This window comes from Macaca nemestrina, chromosome 6, assembly GCF_043159975.1.
Source record: "Macaca nemestrina isolate mMacNem1 chromosome 6, mMacNem.hap1, whole genome shotgun sequence".
Lineage (NCBI taxonomy): Eukaryota > Metazoa > Chordata > Mammalia > Primates > Cercopithecidae > Macaca > Macaca nemestrina.
In genome coordinates, this window is record NC_092130.1 from 109,707,253 (window position 1) to 109,724,881 (window position 17,629).

At 37.6% G+C, this 17,629-nt stretch overlaps 1 protein-coding gene across 10 annotated transcripts in view; it reads left to right on the forward strand.

The window, feature by feature from the left end:
* LOC105499484 (centromere protein K) overlaps positions 1-17,629 on the forward strand; it is a 99,730-nt gene that overhangs the window by 2,503 nt on the left and 79,598 nt on the right. For 5 of the 10 annotated variants that reach the window (XR_011624956.1, XM_011772060.3, XM_011772058.2 and 2 more), the window contains exons 2-5: positions 1,024-1,125; positions 7,326-7,475; positions 9,733-9,789; positions 10,644-10,716. Coding sequence is in view for 8 of the 10 variants with exons in the window: in XM_011772060.3 (XP_011770362.1) it covers positions 7,365-7,475; positions 9,733-9,789; positions 10,644-10,716 (241 nt within the window). In the remaining 2 variants the exon portion in view is untranslated. Of the gene's footprint in view, positions 1-230; positions 515-1,023; positions 1,126-7,325; positions 7,476-9,732; positions 9,790-10,643; positions 10,717-17,629 lie in introns of those variants that run through there. The other 5 variants (XM_011772063.3, XM_071098866.1, XM_071098865.1 and 2 more) reach the window with 4 other exon arrangements.

Sequence of the window (17,629 nt, forward strand, 5' to 3'; positions counted from 1 at the left end):
TTAGGTAAAAAGCACATAACATAAAATTTATGATCTTAATCTCTTTTTAAAAAAATCAAATACAACTTGTCAAAAATGACCTCGGTAAAACACTTTTTTTCTCCGCAGTTACTTTTGCACCAACCCAATAAAATCCTCGTGGTAAATCTCTTCCCTACTTTTGCCTTGAGATAGGCACCACGTACAGGGAGGAACTGCCCCCCATAGTAGGCTCTTTATTTCAAAGGTTCCCATTGTTTGACCATTCTACCTAGCAAGTCTCATTTCTTCTCTGCCCTCTGCTCTCATCAGACTACTTTCTTTTGTGTCTCACAAATTTCCCTTGTTCGTTCATGCCTCCCAGTCTTATGTGTTTATGCTTGAAAGCATCTCCACAGCAATCTAGCCTTCATGTTTACAACTCATTTTTCAGAGACCATGGCAATAATGAGGATGAAGATGATAATGATAATAATAATAATGTAGCTAGTTAACATTTATTAAGCATTATTATGGACTGATTCCTTTATTCCGGGTTGGTTTCTCTAACCTTCACTATCTTGAATTCTGATAGTACTTGCAGGCAGTGATGTATACTTTACCATTTCATAGCACTTCTGACTACCTGAAAGCATATCATGTGTTTAGTTATCCATTCATTTATATTGTCTGCATGAGAATGGAAGCTCTATGAGTACAAAGACTTTTTCACCTACACAGTTAGTGTCTTACCAATGGCATATATTAACATATTTGTTGAATAAATGAATATATTTTAGAATTATGTGGGGTTTTTTTTGCTTATTTCATGTATATTAATCTTTTCCCAATTAATAGTGCAAGTTTCTTTAAGTATAGTATTATCCCTAAATAAAGAGATACTGTTTTTCTTCAATAAATGATTAAGTATTGTAGTCTTAACTGGGGACTTGTTCCCTTTCCAGGAAGATAGGTTTAAGGATACGAAATATGGGAAGGGGAAAAGTTAAACTCTTAAGTGTGTGTGTGTGTTTTAATTAAACAACTGAAATTTATTTCTCACAGGTCTAGAGGCTGGAGATTCAAGATCTCGGCACCATCATTTTCTGGTTCTTTTGATGATCCTCTTCAAGGTTACATACAGCTCACATCTTGCATCCTCAAGTGGTAGAGAGCAAACTATTAAATGTTTCTATATGTTTTTATTCTAATGCCACATTAAATCGCCACGCCAGATAATTTGTTGACTCTCTATCCCTCACCCTCCACCCCCACCACATGTGCAGAGTTTTGCATTACTTTTGCATATTGATAATATATTTTAGTGGTCAGTAAAGAAATATTTATGTTTGACTTTTTCACTTAAAAATATTCTAAAATTGATGATGACTGATTTTGGCTTTGTAGACTTTAACTATGTCTTATGGGTATAGCAGGTGAGATATTCAGCCTTTTACTAGTTGACGTTCAAATTGTTAATAGCAAACACTGATAAAGCTCTTTATATGCTAGCTACATTGCTTTTATATATATATATACACACACACTCACACACACACACTTAATTGTCATAACCCTAGGGAATATTTAATGTTATCTTCATTTTATAGGAAAGGAAACTGATGCACAGGAAGTTAAAGTGACTTGCCCAAGTCTCATAGCTTTTAAGTTATCAAAACTGGGATTTAAACCTATATAGTCTGGTTGCAAAGTTCATACCTTTAAAGTTTTTTTTTTTCTTTAAGTAATGCGCCATAATTGTTTAGATTTACGCAGACATATCTATCTTTAGGATTATTCCTAGGAATAGAACGTCTGGGTCAAAAGAAATGCATGTGAAATTTTGATGGATATTGTCATACAAAGTGGTTGTTCCACCAACAGTGCAAGCGTCTTATTTCACATGCTTACCAGTGTTCTCTCTTACCAATTTTACATTATTGCCATTCTGAATGAAAATTAATGCTTGTTTAATTTGCATTTTCATAAATTATGTATGAGCTTATGAATGTACTTTTTCTGTATTTAAAAGGTATTTGTTTTTTCTTTGAGTTCCTCATTCGTGTCCTTTGCGGGTTTCTGTTGAACTGTTTTGTTGTTTACGTTTTTATTGTAAAAATGCAGACACAAACCCACACAAAATAAATGTAAAGTTTACTAATTATTATGAGGTGAACACCTTACCATCATGCTAGTCAAGAAATAAAACTTTGATAATTACCTCAGAAATCTCTCCATTTGGCCCATCCCAGCTACAACCCTTCTCTCCCTTCCACTCTTCCTCCAAAGTAATTGATATCCTGACTTTTTTGGTAATCTTTTTTTTTTAATTTTTTTTAATAGTGAGTTGTTTCGTTTCTTCTTATGAATTTGTAGGCACTTGTTATACATTCAGGAAATTAGGTCTTGGGTTGCCATATATATTACAAGTATTTCTCCTAAGTTTGGGGGTTTTAAATTTTAACTTTGTTGATGAGATGTTTGTCCATGCAGAATTAAAAAAAAAAAATTTATGTAAAGATTTTAGTTTTGCTTAGAAAGGTGTTTCCTAGTCTAAGATTTAAAAAGTTTCTGTGTTTTCTTCCTATTTTTTATGATTTCTATTTTGGGTTTTTTGAGGGAGTGAGGAGTGACGTAAAGATTGAGGTATGAATTTAGACTTATTTTTTTCTCCGCAAGTACTAATCAGTTTGTTAAAAAAAAAATAAAAGGGAGAGATTTATATGGACTAAAATATACAATTAAAAAACAGTATTATATATAAAATACATATCTATTTGGATTATTTTTTTCTCCTTGATTTGCATTGTCATCTCTGTCATATGTCATGTGTCCATATGTATGTGAATCTAGAAAGTCAAGAAGGGCTTTGTATTGTGTTCGTTGCTCGATTTGCCTATTTTTGTGCCAATTCTACATTGCCATAATAGTGTAGGGTATGTCCTCCCATCTTATTTTTCATGAGGAGCTTAGGCTAGTTTTAACCCTTTGTACTTCCATGTAAGTTTTAGAATTTGCTTGTCAAGTCCCATAAAGAGAAACAAAAACTCAGGATTTTGGTTAAGATTCAGTAGCTCAACTTGGGGGAGAATTAATGTCTTTACAATGTGGATCTTTCAGTCCATGAATATGATGTATCTTTCCATTTATTTAAGTTTGCCTTAGAACTGCTTGTTAATAAGTTATTGATTAAGCAGTATAAAATGCCGAAGTTCCATATAAATAAAGATATTGAGGAGGCATATTCTGGTTTGCATTCGATGTGGGGTAGACATCCTCATTCTTTATTGCACTGTCTACCTTCTTAAAATTGCCCGGTTTTGAATCTTATGCCACCAGATTTGGTAACCCCCTTCTATTCTTTGCAGGAATCATCTAGCAAGATTGTTTTACTTGCCCTCATTCTTTGAAGATTTTTAGCTCCTGGCTCACTGTTGCCCTTTGCAGTACTACTATCATCATTCTTAGTGATTTTAATATCCTTATAGATGATCCAATAATTTGGCCTCTCTTTTTCTTGACCTTCTCTTCCCTAGTGATTATGTTCTCTCTCTTATATTAGCTGCTTATTCCTATGACCATTCTTTCACTTTGTCCCTGTCTGTGCCTGTGGTGCTACACCATAGAAGAAAACATAACAACCATGCTCTGGTTTTACTTTAAACTCATGATACTAATCTCAGGTGAGCCTGTGATGCTACTGCTGAATAATCCTGTAACTTTATCCTCTCCCATCTTTTTATATATCTGTTTTATACATCTCTTTTTCCTGTGCCCTTAAACTTGCAATACTTTCTTCCCATCCTTACATAGCTGATGACTGTAGTTACCATTTACTGAGAAAAGAGAAACAATCCACATGGAATTTCTACAAGTTCCTAGCAGCACGTCTACTTACCTACCTACATCTACACTCTTGATATTCTGATGACCCTCCCATTAAAATGCATGAACTGCATGTCCATTTATCTTAAGCCAACCCCTCTACTTATGTACTAGATCCCATTCTTTCTTTTCCCCTTTCTCTCTTGTATTAGCAATATTTCTTTCTTGTATTGTACCATATAAAGATACTATATTTTCTCCCATCTTTAAAAAAGAAAAAGTCTGTTTTAACCCTATATCTCCCTCCAGTTAGTAACCGTATTTCTCTCTTTTGCTTTAAAGAAAAAAAATTTGTGTGTGTGGTTTTTTGTTTTGTTTTGTTTTTGTTTTTGGTATGGTCTTACGGTCTTGCTTTGTCACCCAGGGTGGAGTGCAGTGGTGTGATCATGGCTCACTGCAGCCTCAGTCTCCTGGGTTCACTGGGCTCAAGGGATCTTCCCACTTCACCTCCTGAGTAGCTGGGATTACAGGCATGTGCTGCCATGCCTGGCTAGAGAAAAAACTCTTGAAAACATTTCATATACTTAATATTTTTAATTCCTTGCCTTCTATTCTTTCTTGAATCCACTCCAATCAGACTTTTATTCTTGCCATTCTTCTAAAACTACTCCTATAAAGGTTATCTGTGGCCTTCATTTTTGTATGTTTACTCCAATAAAATTGTTGTAATAAATTACCCCAGAATGTAGAGGTATAAAACAACTATTTATTATGCTCATGAGTTTTGTGCATTAGAAATGCAGACAGGACACAGCAGGGGCAGCTTCTCTGCTCTACAGTATCTGGAGCCTTGGCTAGAAGATCAAAGCCTAGGGGCTTAATTGTCAGAAATGATCATGTGTATGTCTGGCAGTTGATACTAGCTTTTGTCTGGGAACCTCAGTTCCTTTCCTCATGGACTTCATCTGATCTCTTCCTTTTGTGCTACTTTGGGCTTTCTCATAACGTGGTGCCTGGGTTGCAAGGGTGAATGTTCCAAGAAAGAGAAAGCGAGAAGTTAGCTATATTGCCTTTTGTGACTTAGTCTTGAAAGTCATGTGGTGTCATTTTCATTGTATTCTGTTTATAAAGACAGCCACAAAGTCACACTCAGTTTCAAGGGGAGGGGAAAAAGACTCTGCCTCTTGATGGGGGAATACAACCTGAAATATTGCTGTGACTATTTTTAGAAAAAACATTTTGTTCCTCTTTATTACTAAATACATTGTCAGTTCTCTGTAACTTGACCCGTCTCCAGTGTTTGACAGTTATCATTCCTTCCTTGAATACATTCTTGGATTTCAGGGCATCATGTTCTTGATTTTCCTCTTAACTTACTGAGTGCTGCTTCTCAGACTATTCAGTTGGTTCTTACCTCAATAACTCCTGGCCTGAAGATCTCATTTCTAGCTGCACGCTCTTCCTTTTCTTATTTCACCCACCCTCACAACTGTAAGTACAGTCATGTATCACTTAACGGGGATATGTGCTGAGAAATGCATTGTTAGATGATTTCATCATGTGAGCACAAACCTAGATGGTATAACCTACTACACACCTAGGATGAATACTGTAGGTAATTGTAATAGAATGGTATTTTTGTATTTAAACCTTTCTAAACATATAAAAGGTACAGTAAAAAATATGGTATGAAAGATAAAAAGTGGAACACCTGTCTAGGGCTTTTACCATGAGTGTAGCTTATAGGATTAGAAGTTGCTCTAGATGAGTCAGTGAGTAGTGAGAAGATGTGAAAGCCTAGGACATTACTGTACCTTACTGTAGACTGTAAATACTGTACACTTAGGCTATACTAAATTTATTTTTTAATTATTCAATAATAAATTAACCTTAGTTTGCTGTAAGTTTTTTGCTTTATCTTTTTAATTTTTTAACATTTCAACTCTTTCGTAATAACAGCTTAAAACATAAACATGTTGCATAACTGTGCGACAATATTTCCTTTCTTTTTTTATTTTCTAATTTAGAGACAGAGTTTGTCTCTGTCACCCAGGCTGAAATGCAGTGGTGTGATCATAGCTTACTATAACCTTGAACTCCTTGGCTCAAGTGATCTTCCTGCCCCTGTCTCCTGAGCAGCTAGGACTACAGGACTGTGCCACCTCACCCAGCTAATTTTTAAATTTTCTTTTAGAGAAGGGGGTCTCACTTTGTTGCCAGGCTGTTCTGTAACTCCTGGACTCAAGTGATCCTACCACCTCCTACCACCTTGGCCTCCCAAAGTGGTATGATTACAGGTGTAAGTCACTGCACCTGGCATATTTTCTTTATGTCTTTTTTTTCTAGCCAATTTATATATTTTTATTTTTTACTTTTTAAGTTTCTTTGCCTAGGCCTAAGGCAGGGTGAGGATCGTCAAGACCTCAGTAGGCAATAGGAATTTTTCAGCTCCGTTGGAACCACTGTTGTATGTGCGGTCTGTGATTGACCAAAATGTCATTATGTAGTGTGTAACTCTTATCTGTGTTATGATGGCTGTCAAATTCATATTTATAGCTCAAAACTTTCCTTTCAACTGCAGACATGTATCTCTAATTGCTTAGTCAGCAGCTCCATTAATTGACACCTCAAATGTAGCATATCCTAAACTGAGTTTTTAATCAGCACTCCTCCCATGTTTGCCGAATCTGTCTTTTACCATCTTTCTCACCTCAGTAACTGGCAACGTAATAATTTACTTCTCTCTTTGACAGTCCATATACGTGCTGTTAAGATATTCTGTTGGCTCCGTCTTGAAAATATATCCAGAATTGGACATTCAGTGCTGCTTCTATCAGTATTATCCTGGCCTACATCTTGCTTGGGTCATTGCAGTAACTTTCTAATTGGTTTTCTTGTTTCTGTCCTTACTGCCTATAGTTAACCAGAGTTGTACTGTTAAAATGTAATTCAAATGATTAATTCCTCTATTTGAAACTAATTGCTTATCATCTCAAAGTCCTTAAAATAGCCTACCAAGCCCACATGATCTCATCCCTATTGTCTCTCTGACCTCATATTCAACTCTGTCTTACTTAATCTGCTGTAATCACACCAGCTCCTTCATTACTGTGGAAACATGACAGTCATATTCCTGCCTCAAGGCCTTTGCACTTGCAGTTCCCTCTGCCTGGACCCTCTGCCCCTGTTCATCCCTGTACTTCGTTTCTTTATCTTCTTCATGTCTTCTTACTCAGTTGTCAATTTCTCAGTAACCTTATATCACCACCTTATTTAAAATTATATTGTCCTTGCCCTAGCATTCCCTGTGTTTCTTCCCTGTCTTTTCTCCATGGCACTTATAAATCATTTTATATACTACAGTATATATATGTTCTATTTTTTATTTTGTTGTCTGTTTTCCTTATTTAGAATAAGGTTCACGGTAGGAGGAATTTTTGTCTATTTTGTTCGTTGCTGTATTCTTATCCCCTAGATGAGTGTCTGCCAGGTAATAAGTGTTCAACCAATACTGCTGAATGAATAAATATTTTTTGCTTTAGTTTTTCTTCTACAGCTAAAAAATCGCAAAGCACATATCAATGAATCAGCAAGATCTAGATCCAGATAGTACTACAGATGTGGGAGATGTTACAAATACTGAAGAAGAACTTATTAGAGAATGTGAAGAAATGTGGAAAGATATGGAAGAAGTAAGTATTAAAAAATAGAAGTGATAATTAATATAAGATGTAAATCAACTTCAATATTAGACTCAGGAAAGAAATGATTGTTGTGCTAGTTTCCAAAAGCCATTATGTATGATAAATATTTATATAGCTCTTAGACCTATAAGCATTCATTCAAGAAACTTTACACTAGATGAGCTATAGAAAGAAAAATTTTGGCAATCCATGCTCCCAAGGAGATTACCGTCTTATGGAAACAACAGCCATTATATTATGTTGTAGTACAATATTAGATGTATTATAGAAGTACAAAGACTATGCTTAGGAGAAGTCCTAAACCCAGATGAAGGGGTCAAGGATAGCTTTTTAAAAGAGGTAATTACTGGGATAGGTGCGGTGGCTCACACCCGTAATCCCAGCACTTTGGGAGGCCAAGGCTGGGGGATCATGAGGTAAAGAGATCGAGACCATCCTGGCCAACATGGTGAAACCCTGTCTCTGCTAAAAATACACAAATTAGCTGGGCGTGGTGGTGCATGCCTGTAGTCTCAGCTACTCGGGTGGCTGAGATAGGACAATCGCTTGAATCCGGGAGGTGGATGTTACAGTGAGCCAAGGTAATGCCACTGCACTCTAGCCTGGTGACAGTGGAGTGAGACTCTGTCCCAAAAAAAAAAAAGAAAAAGTAATTACTGATTTCATTTCTAAAGAATAATTAGTAGTTAGCCTCTAAAAGTAGAAGTAGTATACAAAGCATGAAGAAGAAAATGTGTAAAAGCTGAGAGAGTTGACAGAACACTAAATAGAATATTATGTATAATGTACATTAGGAGAAGGACTTCTAGGGTAAGAATGGAGAAGTAATCAGGGGCAAGAACATAAAGGATTTTGTTGAGTGTGTACTAATGGGGAGCTACTAAAGGATTTTAAGTATGGAAGTGACATGATCGGATATGCAGTTTGGGAAAATTACTCTGGTGTTTTTGAAGAAAATCGAATGCAGAAGAGTAAGACTACAGATAGAAAGCATTTAGGAAGCTCAAGTAATAGTCCTGGTAAAAAGTAAGGAAGCCCTAAGTATTGTCATTGCAAATAGAAGAGTGGATTCAAGAGATAAGTAGGTAGGATTAGAAGTTAATTGATGTGCAATGGAAGGGATATATGGTTAGTTTTAGGTTGCTGGTTTGGGTCATTGGGTGGTTGATGGGATTATTTCCCCAAATAGAGAATATAGAAGTGGGAAGAACACATAATTATGAGTGAAAACATAAATTAATTTAGAAAATGTTGTTTGAAATGTATGTACCTTTTCGAAGTTGGTGAGATAGAACTGCCTTTGGTACCCTAGAATATGTTGGTGAAAATTTGTTCTACTTAAAGCAAGCTTGTCCAACGCGCGGCCCAGGATGGCTGCGAATGCAGCCCGACACAAACTTTCTGAAAGCATTATGGATTCCTTTTTTTTTTTTTTGCTCATCAGCTATTGTAATGTATTTCGTGTGTGGCCCAAGACAATTCTTTTTCCAGTGTAGCCCAGGGAAGCCAAAAGATAGGGCACAGATATTTTCAGCATCTTATTCTTCTCAGTAAAGTTTCAGAATTGGGCAAATTAGTGAGGTTTTTCTCTTTTCTTACAATTATTTTTAATATAAATACTTGGTATTTTGTATTATTAATATATTTTCAGGATAATTTTTATAATTCTCCCACCTTTTATGTTTTGCTTCAGGTATTTTTTCAGTATAAAAATTTGGATTTTAAAATTACTTAAAATTTGTATAGAGAAATGCTGCACTACAAATGAGCAGAAATAGAATTTACTCATATTTTTATCTCATATAATTATCATGAACAGTTTTGTACTTTTTTAACGGCACAGAAACAATGTCTCCTGAAGGCTTTATTTTCTTAGGATTTCTTAGGATCTTTACTATTTTCTTACTTGTTATTTTTCTATAGTGCTATCCCTCATATTTTTTAATCTCCCACTTCCAGTTATCTGACTTATAATTCATTCTAGCTATTAGTTTTTGTTTGTGTTTTTGTTTTTGTTTTTCTCTTCATTCTAGTGTCTCTTTTTACTTGTGATGTATTCACCTTGGGACTTGTTTGGCTGCCTTAATCGTCCTACTTACAAAGTGAAGAATTTCAACAAACTCTTCTCCATCAGATGTTTGTGGTTTAGAAGAGTGTTATATTGGCCTGGTACAAAAGAGAAGGGGAAGGGAATTTTCTGTGAGTTATCGTGTGTGACTTGCTTTTTTTTACTTTTTAAATCAAGTGTCAGAATAAATTATCACTTACTGGAACCGAAACACTCACTGATTCAAATGCTCAGGTATGAATCTTCTATTTCTTCCTAAAAAATACAAGGTAAGTGGAATTCATTGTATTTTGGAAAAGAAATATATCTGTCTATATTTTTCTCAAGTTTAATAGCTTTGTTAATACCTGTATGCTTAATCATTTGGAAAACTTCTCACTCTTCTTGCTTTAAGAGTTGGGAGAATATTCTAAAAACTTACTAGAACAAGCTATTATAAATAAGAGGTTTTTTTTTTATTATTTGTCTTTTAGCAGCTATACATATATTTAACAACTGAGTAAATTGCTTGTTGGTTGCTATTTTGCTACCTTATTAAAATTAGAAGAAAGACCAGTCCGGCCTACATGGCAAAACCCCGTCATTACCAAAATGCAAAAAAATTAGCTGGTCTTGGTGGTGTGGTCATATGATCCCAGCTACTCAGGAGGCTGAGGCACGAGAATCAGTTGAACCCAGGAGACTGAGGTTGCAGTGAGTTGAGATTGCGCCATTACACTCCAGCCTGGGTGAAAGAGCAAGACTGTCTCAAAAAACAAAAAAAAAAAATTAGAACAAAGACTGCTAACTTTGTGTTAGGTATAATCGTCACAGATATATTACTATATGTGTCGAATCTGAATTGATTTTACTCTTGGCCTACAAAAAGGACTAAGATATTCATTATAATAATCAGAATTATGGAATTGCTTTAGGAATAGATCAGTGGATCAGTGAAACAGATTAAAAATTAAAATTGCCTCGAGCAGCATGAGAGTTGGGAATGCCAACCCCTTGCAGAGTATTAAAGTATTAAGAATGTTTATATTTTCATCTATGTATAGCTATGAATAGTCCACAGAATATGACTTTGTTTTCTTCTTTTGTAGCTATCATTATTAATTATGCAGGTAAAATGTTTAACCGCTGAACTCAGTCAATGGCAGAAAAAAACACCTGAAAGTAAGATTCTTATTTTAAATTTGAATTTTTTGTAAGCCTATTAATGACAAATTAATTTAATAATTGTAAGAAAAATTACAAGATCCATTTGGCCTTTCCGACGTCGCCCAAATTTCAGTGATACTGAGAAGCCACTAATTTTTTTTCTTTCTATAAATTATTTTGTGCTGCTTTTGTTGTTATTGATAAACATATCTTACATTAGATTATAATAAGCTTGATTATGGAGACGTTATTATATCCATTATGTTATCCTCATACACACTTAGACTGCCTTATGCTCACTAGAAATGGTAAATTTTTTTTTTTCCCAGTAATCTGAGAGTATTGTTCTTTTTTTTTTTTTTTTTATATTATACTTTAAGTTCTAGAGTACATGTGCACAACGTGCAGGTTTGTAACATATGTATACATGTGCCATGTTGGTGTGCTGCACCCGTTAACTCATCATTTACATTAGGTATATCTCCTAATACTATCCCTCCCTCCTCCCCCATCCCCACAATAGGTCCTGGTATGTGATGTTCCCCTTCCTGTGTCCAAGTGATCTCACTGTTCAATTCTCACCTATGAGAGAGAACATGCGATGTTTGGTTTTCTGTTCTTGCGATAGTTTGCTGAGAATGATGGTTTCCAGCTGCATCCATGTACTTACAAAGGACTCGAGCTCATCCTTTTTTATGGCTGCATAATATTCCATGATATATGTGTGCCACATTTTCTTAATCCAGTCTGTCACTGATAGACATTTGGGCTGATTCCAAGTCTTTGCTATTGTGAATAGTGCTGCAATAAACATACGTGTGCATGTGTCTTTATAGCAGCATGATTTATAATCCTTTGGGTATATCCCCAGTGATGGGATAACTGGGTCAAATGGTATTTCTAGTTCTAAATCCTTGAGGAATCGCCACACTGTTTTCCACTGTGGTTGAACTAGTTTACAGTCCCACCAACAGTGTAAAAGTGTTCCTGTTTCTCCACATCTTTTCCAGCACCTGTTGGTTCCTGATTTTTTAAATGATTACCATTCTAACTGCTGTGAGATGTTATCTCATTGTGATTTCGACTTGCATTTCTCTGAGAGCGAGTGATAATGAGCATTCTTTCATGTGTCTGTTGGCTGTATGAATGTCTTCTTTTGAGAAGTGTCTGTTCATATCCTTTGCCCACTGTTTGATGGGGTTGTTTTTTTCTTTTAAATTTGTTTGAGTTCATTGTAGGTTCTGTCTATTAGCCCTTTGTCAGATGAGTAGATTGCAAAAATTTTCTCCCATTCTTTAGGTTGCCTGTTCACTCTGATGGTAATTTCTTTTGCTGTGCAGAAGCTCTTTAGTTTAATTAGATCCCATTTGTCAATTTTGGCTTTTGTTGCCATTGCTTTTGGTGTTTTAGACATGAAGCCCTTGCCCATGCCTATGTCCTGAATGGTATTACCTAGGTTTTCTTGGATTTTTATGGTTTTAGGTCTAACATTTAAGTCTGTAATTCATCTTGAATGAAATTTTGTATAAGGAGTAAGGAAAGGATCCAGTTTCAGCTTTCTACTTATGGCTAGCCAATTTTCCCAGCACCATTTATTAAATAGGGAATCCTTTCCCCTGTTTCTTGTTTTTGTCAGGTTTGTCAAAGATCAGATGGCTGTAGATGTGTGGTATTATTTCTGAGGGCTCTGTTCAGTTCCATTGGTCTATATCTCTGTTTTGGTACCAGTACCATGCTGTTTTGGTTACTGTAGCTTTGTGGTATAGTTTGAAGTCAGGTAGTGTGATGCCTCCAGCTTTGTTCTTTTGGCTTAGGATTGTCCTGGCCATGTGGGGTCTTTTTTGGTTCCATATGAACTTTAAAGCAGTTTTTTCCAATTCTGTGAAGAAAGTCATTGGTAGCTTAATGGGGATGGCCTTGAATCTATAAATTACCTTGGGCAATATGGCCATTTTCACAATATTGATTCTTCCTATCCATGAGCATGGTATATTCTTCCATTTGTTTGTGTCCTCTTTTATTTCACTGAGCAGTGGTTTGTAGTTCTTGAAGAGGTCCTTTACATCCCTTGTCAGTTGGATTCCTAGGTATTTTATTCTCTTTGAAGCTATTGTGGATGGGTGTTCATTCATGATTTGGCTCTCTGTTTGTCTGTTACTGGTGTTTAAGAATGCTTGTGATTTTTGCACATTGATTTTGTATCCTGAGACTGCTGAAGTTGCTTAGCAGTTTAAGGAGATTTTGGGCTGAGATGATGGGGTTTTCTAAATATACAATCATGTCGTCTGCAAACAGGGACAATTTGACGACTTCTTTCCCTAACTGAATACCCTTGATTTCTTTCTCTTGCCTGATTGCCCTAGCCAGAACGTCCAACACTATGTTGAATAGGAGTGGTGAGAGAGGGCATCCCTGTCTTGTGCCAGTTTTCAAAGGGAATGCTTCCAGTTTTTCTCCATTCAGTATGATATTGGCTGTGGGTTTTCATAAATAGCTCTTATTATTTTGAGATACGTTCCATCAATACCGAATTTATTGAGAGTTTTTAGCATGAAGAGCTGTTGAATTTTGTCAAAGGCCTTTTCTGCATTTGTTGAGATAATCATGTGGTTTTTGTCTTTGGTTCTGTTTCTGTGCTGGATTATGTTTATTGATTTGTGTATGTTGAATCAGCCTTGCATCCCAGGGATGAAGCCCACTTGATCATAGTGGATAAGCTTTTTGATGTGCTGCTGGATTCGGTTTGCCAGTATTTTATTGAGGATTTTTGCATCGATGTTCATCAGGGATATTGGTCTAACATTCTCTTTTTTTGTTGTGTCTCTGCCAGGCTTTGGTATCAGGATGATGTTGGCCTCATAAAATGAGTTAGGGAGGATTCCCTCTTTTTCTATTGATTGGAATAGTTTCAGAAGGAATGGTACCAGCTCCTCCTTTTCCCTCTGGTAGAATTCGGCTGTGAATCGGTGTGGTCCTGGACTTTTTTTGGTTGGTAGACTATTAATTATTGCCTCAATTTCAGAGCCTGCTATTGGTCTATTCAGGGATTCAACTTCTTCCTGGTTTAGTCTTGGGAGAATGTGAGTGTCCAGGAAATTATCCATTTCTTCTAGATTTTCTAGTTTATTTGCGTAGAGGTGTTTATAGTATTCTCTGATGGTAGTTTGTATTTCTGTGGGGTCGGTGGTGATATCCCCTTTATCATTTTTTATTGCATCTATTTGATTCTTCTCTCTTTTCTTCTTTATTAGTCTTGCTAGTGGTCTATCAATTTAATGATCTTTTCCAAAAACCAGCTCCTGGATTCATTGCTTTTTTTGGAGGGTTTTTTATGTCTCTATCTCCTTCAGTTCTGCTCTGATCTTAGTTATTTCTTGTCTTCTGCTAACTTTTGAATGTGTTTGCTCTTGCTTCTCTAGTTCTTTTAATTGTGATGTTAGGGTGTCAATTTTAGATCTTTCCTGCTTTCTCTTGTGGGCATTCAGTGCTATAAATTTCCCTCTATACACTGTTTTAAACGTGTCCCAGAGATTCTGGTATGTTGTGTCTTTGTTCTCATTGGTTTCAAAGAACATCTTTATTTCTGCCTTCATTTCGTTATATACCCAGTAGTCATTCAGGAGCAGGTTGTTCAGTTTCCATGTAGTTGAGTGGTTTTGATTGAGTTTCTTAGTCCTGAGTTCTAGTTTGATTGCACTGTGGTCTGAGAGACAGTTTGTTTTAATTTATTTTCTTTCACATTTGCTAAGGAGTGCTTTACTTCCAACTATGTGGTCAATTTTAGAATAAGTGCGACGTGGTGCTGAGAAGAATGTATATTCTGTTGATTTGGGGTGGAGAGTTCTGTAGATGTCTATTAGGTCCTCTTGGTGCAGAGTTGAGTTCAATTCCTGGATATCCTTGTTAACTTTCTGTCTCGTTGATCTGTCTAATGTTGACAGTGGGATGTTAAAATCTCCCATTATTATTGTATGGGAGTCTAAGTCTCTTTGTAAGTCTCTAAGGACTTGCTTGATGAATCTGGGTGCTCCTGTATTGGGTGCATATATATTTAGGATAGTTAGCTCTTCCCGATGAATTGATCCCTTTACCATTATGTAATGGCCTTCTTTGTCTCTTTTGATCTTTGCTGGTTTAAAGTCTGTTTTATCAGAGACTAGGATTGCAACCCCTACTTTTGTTTGTTTTCCATTTGCTTGGTAGATCTTCCTCCATCCCTTTATTTTGAGTCTACGTGTGTCTCTGCATGTAAGATGGGTCTCCTGAATACAGCAAACTGATGGGTCTTGACTCTTTATCCAATTTGCCAGTCTGTATCTTTTAATTGGATCATTTAGTCCCTTTATATTTAAGGTCATTATTGTTATGTGTGAACTTGATCCTGTCATTATGATGTTAGCTGGTTATTTTGCTCATTAGTTGATGCAGTTGCTTCCTAGCATTGATGGTCTTTACATTTTGGCATGTTTTTGCAATGACTGGTACCTGTTGTTCCTTTCCATGTTTAGTGCTTCTTTCAGAGTCTCTTGTAGGGCAGGCCTGGTGGAGACAAAATCTCTAAGCATTTGCTTGTCTGTAAAGGATTTTATTTTTCCTTCACTTATGAAGCTTAGTTTGGCTGGATATGAAATTCTGGGTTTAAAATTCTTTTCTTTAAGAATGTTGAATATTTGCCCCCACTCTCTTCTGGCTTGGAGAGTTTCTGCTGAGAGATCTGCTGTTAGTCTGATGGGCTTCCCTTTGTGTGTAACCCGACCTTTCTCTCTGGCTGCCCTTAACATTTTTTCCCTCATTTCAACTTTGGTGAATCTGACAATTATGTGTCTTGGAGTTGCTCTTCTCGAGAAGTATTTTTGTGGCATTCTCTGTATTTCCTGAATTTGAATGTTGACCTGCCTTACTAGGTTGGGGAAGTTCTCCTGGATGATATCCTACAGAGTGTTTTCCAACTTGGTTCCGTTTTCCCCATCACTTTCACACACACCAATCAGATGTAGATTTGGTCTTTTCACATTATCCCATGCGTCTTGGAGGCTTTGTTAATTTCTGGTACTTTTTTACTCTTTTTTTCTCTACACTTCTCTTCTCGCTTCATTTCATTCATTTGATCTTCCATCGCTGATACTCTTTCTTCCAGTTGATCGAGTCAGTTACTGAAGCTTGTGCATTTGTCACGTAGTTCTTGTGTCATGGTTTTTATCTCTATCAGTTCTTTAAGGTGTTCTCTGCATTGATTATTCTAGTTATCCATTCATCCATTCTTTTTTCAAGGCGTTTAGTTTCTTTGCGCTGGTTACGTAGTTCCTCCTTTAGCTCTGAGAAGGTTGATCAACCGAAGCCTTCTTCTCTCAACTCGTCAAAGTCATTCTCTGTCCAGCTTTGTTCTGTGGCTGGCAATGAGCTGCGTTCCTTTGGAGGGGGAGATGCGCTCTGATTTTTTGAATTTCCAGCTTTTCTGCCCTGCTTTTTCCCCATCTTTGTGGTTTTGTCTGCCTTTGGTCTTTGATGTTGGTGACGTACTGGTGGGGTTTTGGTGTGGGTGTCCTTTCTGTTCGTTAGTTTTCCTTCTAACAGTCAGGACCCGCAGCTGCACATCTGTTGGAGTTTGCTTGAGGTCCACTCCAGACCCTGTTTGCCTGGGTATCAGCAGCGGAGGCTGCAGAAGATAAAATATTGCTAAACAGCAAGTGTTGCTGTCTGATTCTTGCTCTGGAAGCTTTGTCTCAGGGGTGTACTCAGCCGTGTGAGGTGTGAGGTGTCGGTCTGCACCTAGTGGGTGGTGTCTCCCAGTTAGGCTACTCAGGGGTTAGGGACCCACTTGAGCAGGCAGTCTGTCCATTCTCAGATCTCAACCTCTGTGCTGGGAGAACCACTGTTCTCTTCAAAGCTGTCAGACAGGGTCGTTTACATCTGCAGAGGTTTCTGCTGCCTTTTGTTTAGCTATGCCCTGTCCCCAGAGGTGGAGTCTACAGAGACAGGCAGGCCTCCTTGAGCTGGGGTGGGCTCCACCCAATTCGAGCTTCCTGGCAGCTTTGTTTACCTACTTAAGCCTCAGCCATGGCGGGCACCCGTCCCCCAGCCTCGCTGCCGCCTTGCAGTTAGATCTCAGACTGCTGTGCTGGCAACGAGGGAGGCTCCGTGGGTGTGGGACCCTCCGGGCCTGGTGTGGGATCTAATCTCCTAGTGTGCTGTTTGCTAAGACCCTTGGTAAAGCACCGTATTAAGGTGGGAGTTACCCGATTTTCCAGGTGTTGTGTGTCTCAGTTTCCCTTGGCTAGGAAAAGGAATTCCCTTCCCCCTTGCACTTCCCAGGTGAGGGCATGCCTCGCCCTGCTTCAACTCTCTCTGGTCGGGCTGTACCCGCTGACCAGCACCGACTGTCTGACATGCCCCACTGAGATGAACCCGGTACCTCAGTTGAAAATGCAGAAATCACCTGTCTTCTCTGTCGCTGACGGTGGGAGCTGGAGGCTGGAGCTGTTCCTATTCTGCCATCTTGTCTGCCCCCCTAGAAGAGGTTTTTTTTTTTTTTTTTTTAAGACAGGGTCTCATCGTGTTGCTCAGGCTGGAGTGCAGTGGCACAAGCATGGCTCACTGTAGCCCCGATCTCCTGGGTTCAAGTGATCCTCCCACCTCAGCCTCCTGAGTAGCTAGGACTGCAAGTGTGCACCACCGTGCCTGGTTAGTGGTTAATTTTCTTATTTTTTTGTAAAGATGGGGCTTTATCCTGTTACCCAGGCTGGTCTTGCACTCCTGGACTCAAGGGATCCTCCTCCCTTGGCTTACAGGCTTTGCCAGTAAATTGTTTCTGAATGAATGAGATTTACCTAGTGGAAGAGAAAAGCTATAAAGTTAGTTTATTTTAGATACTTACACAAAAGGGCCACATGGTTTATATGGTTTCTTGTGTCTTGTCCAACTGGTGCCA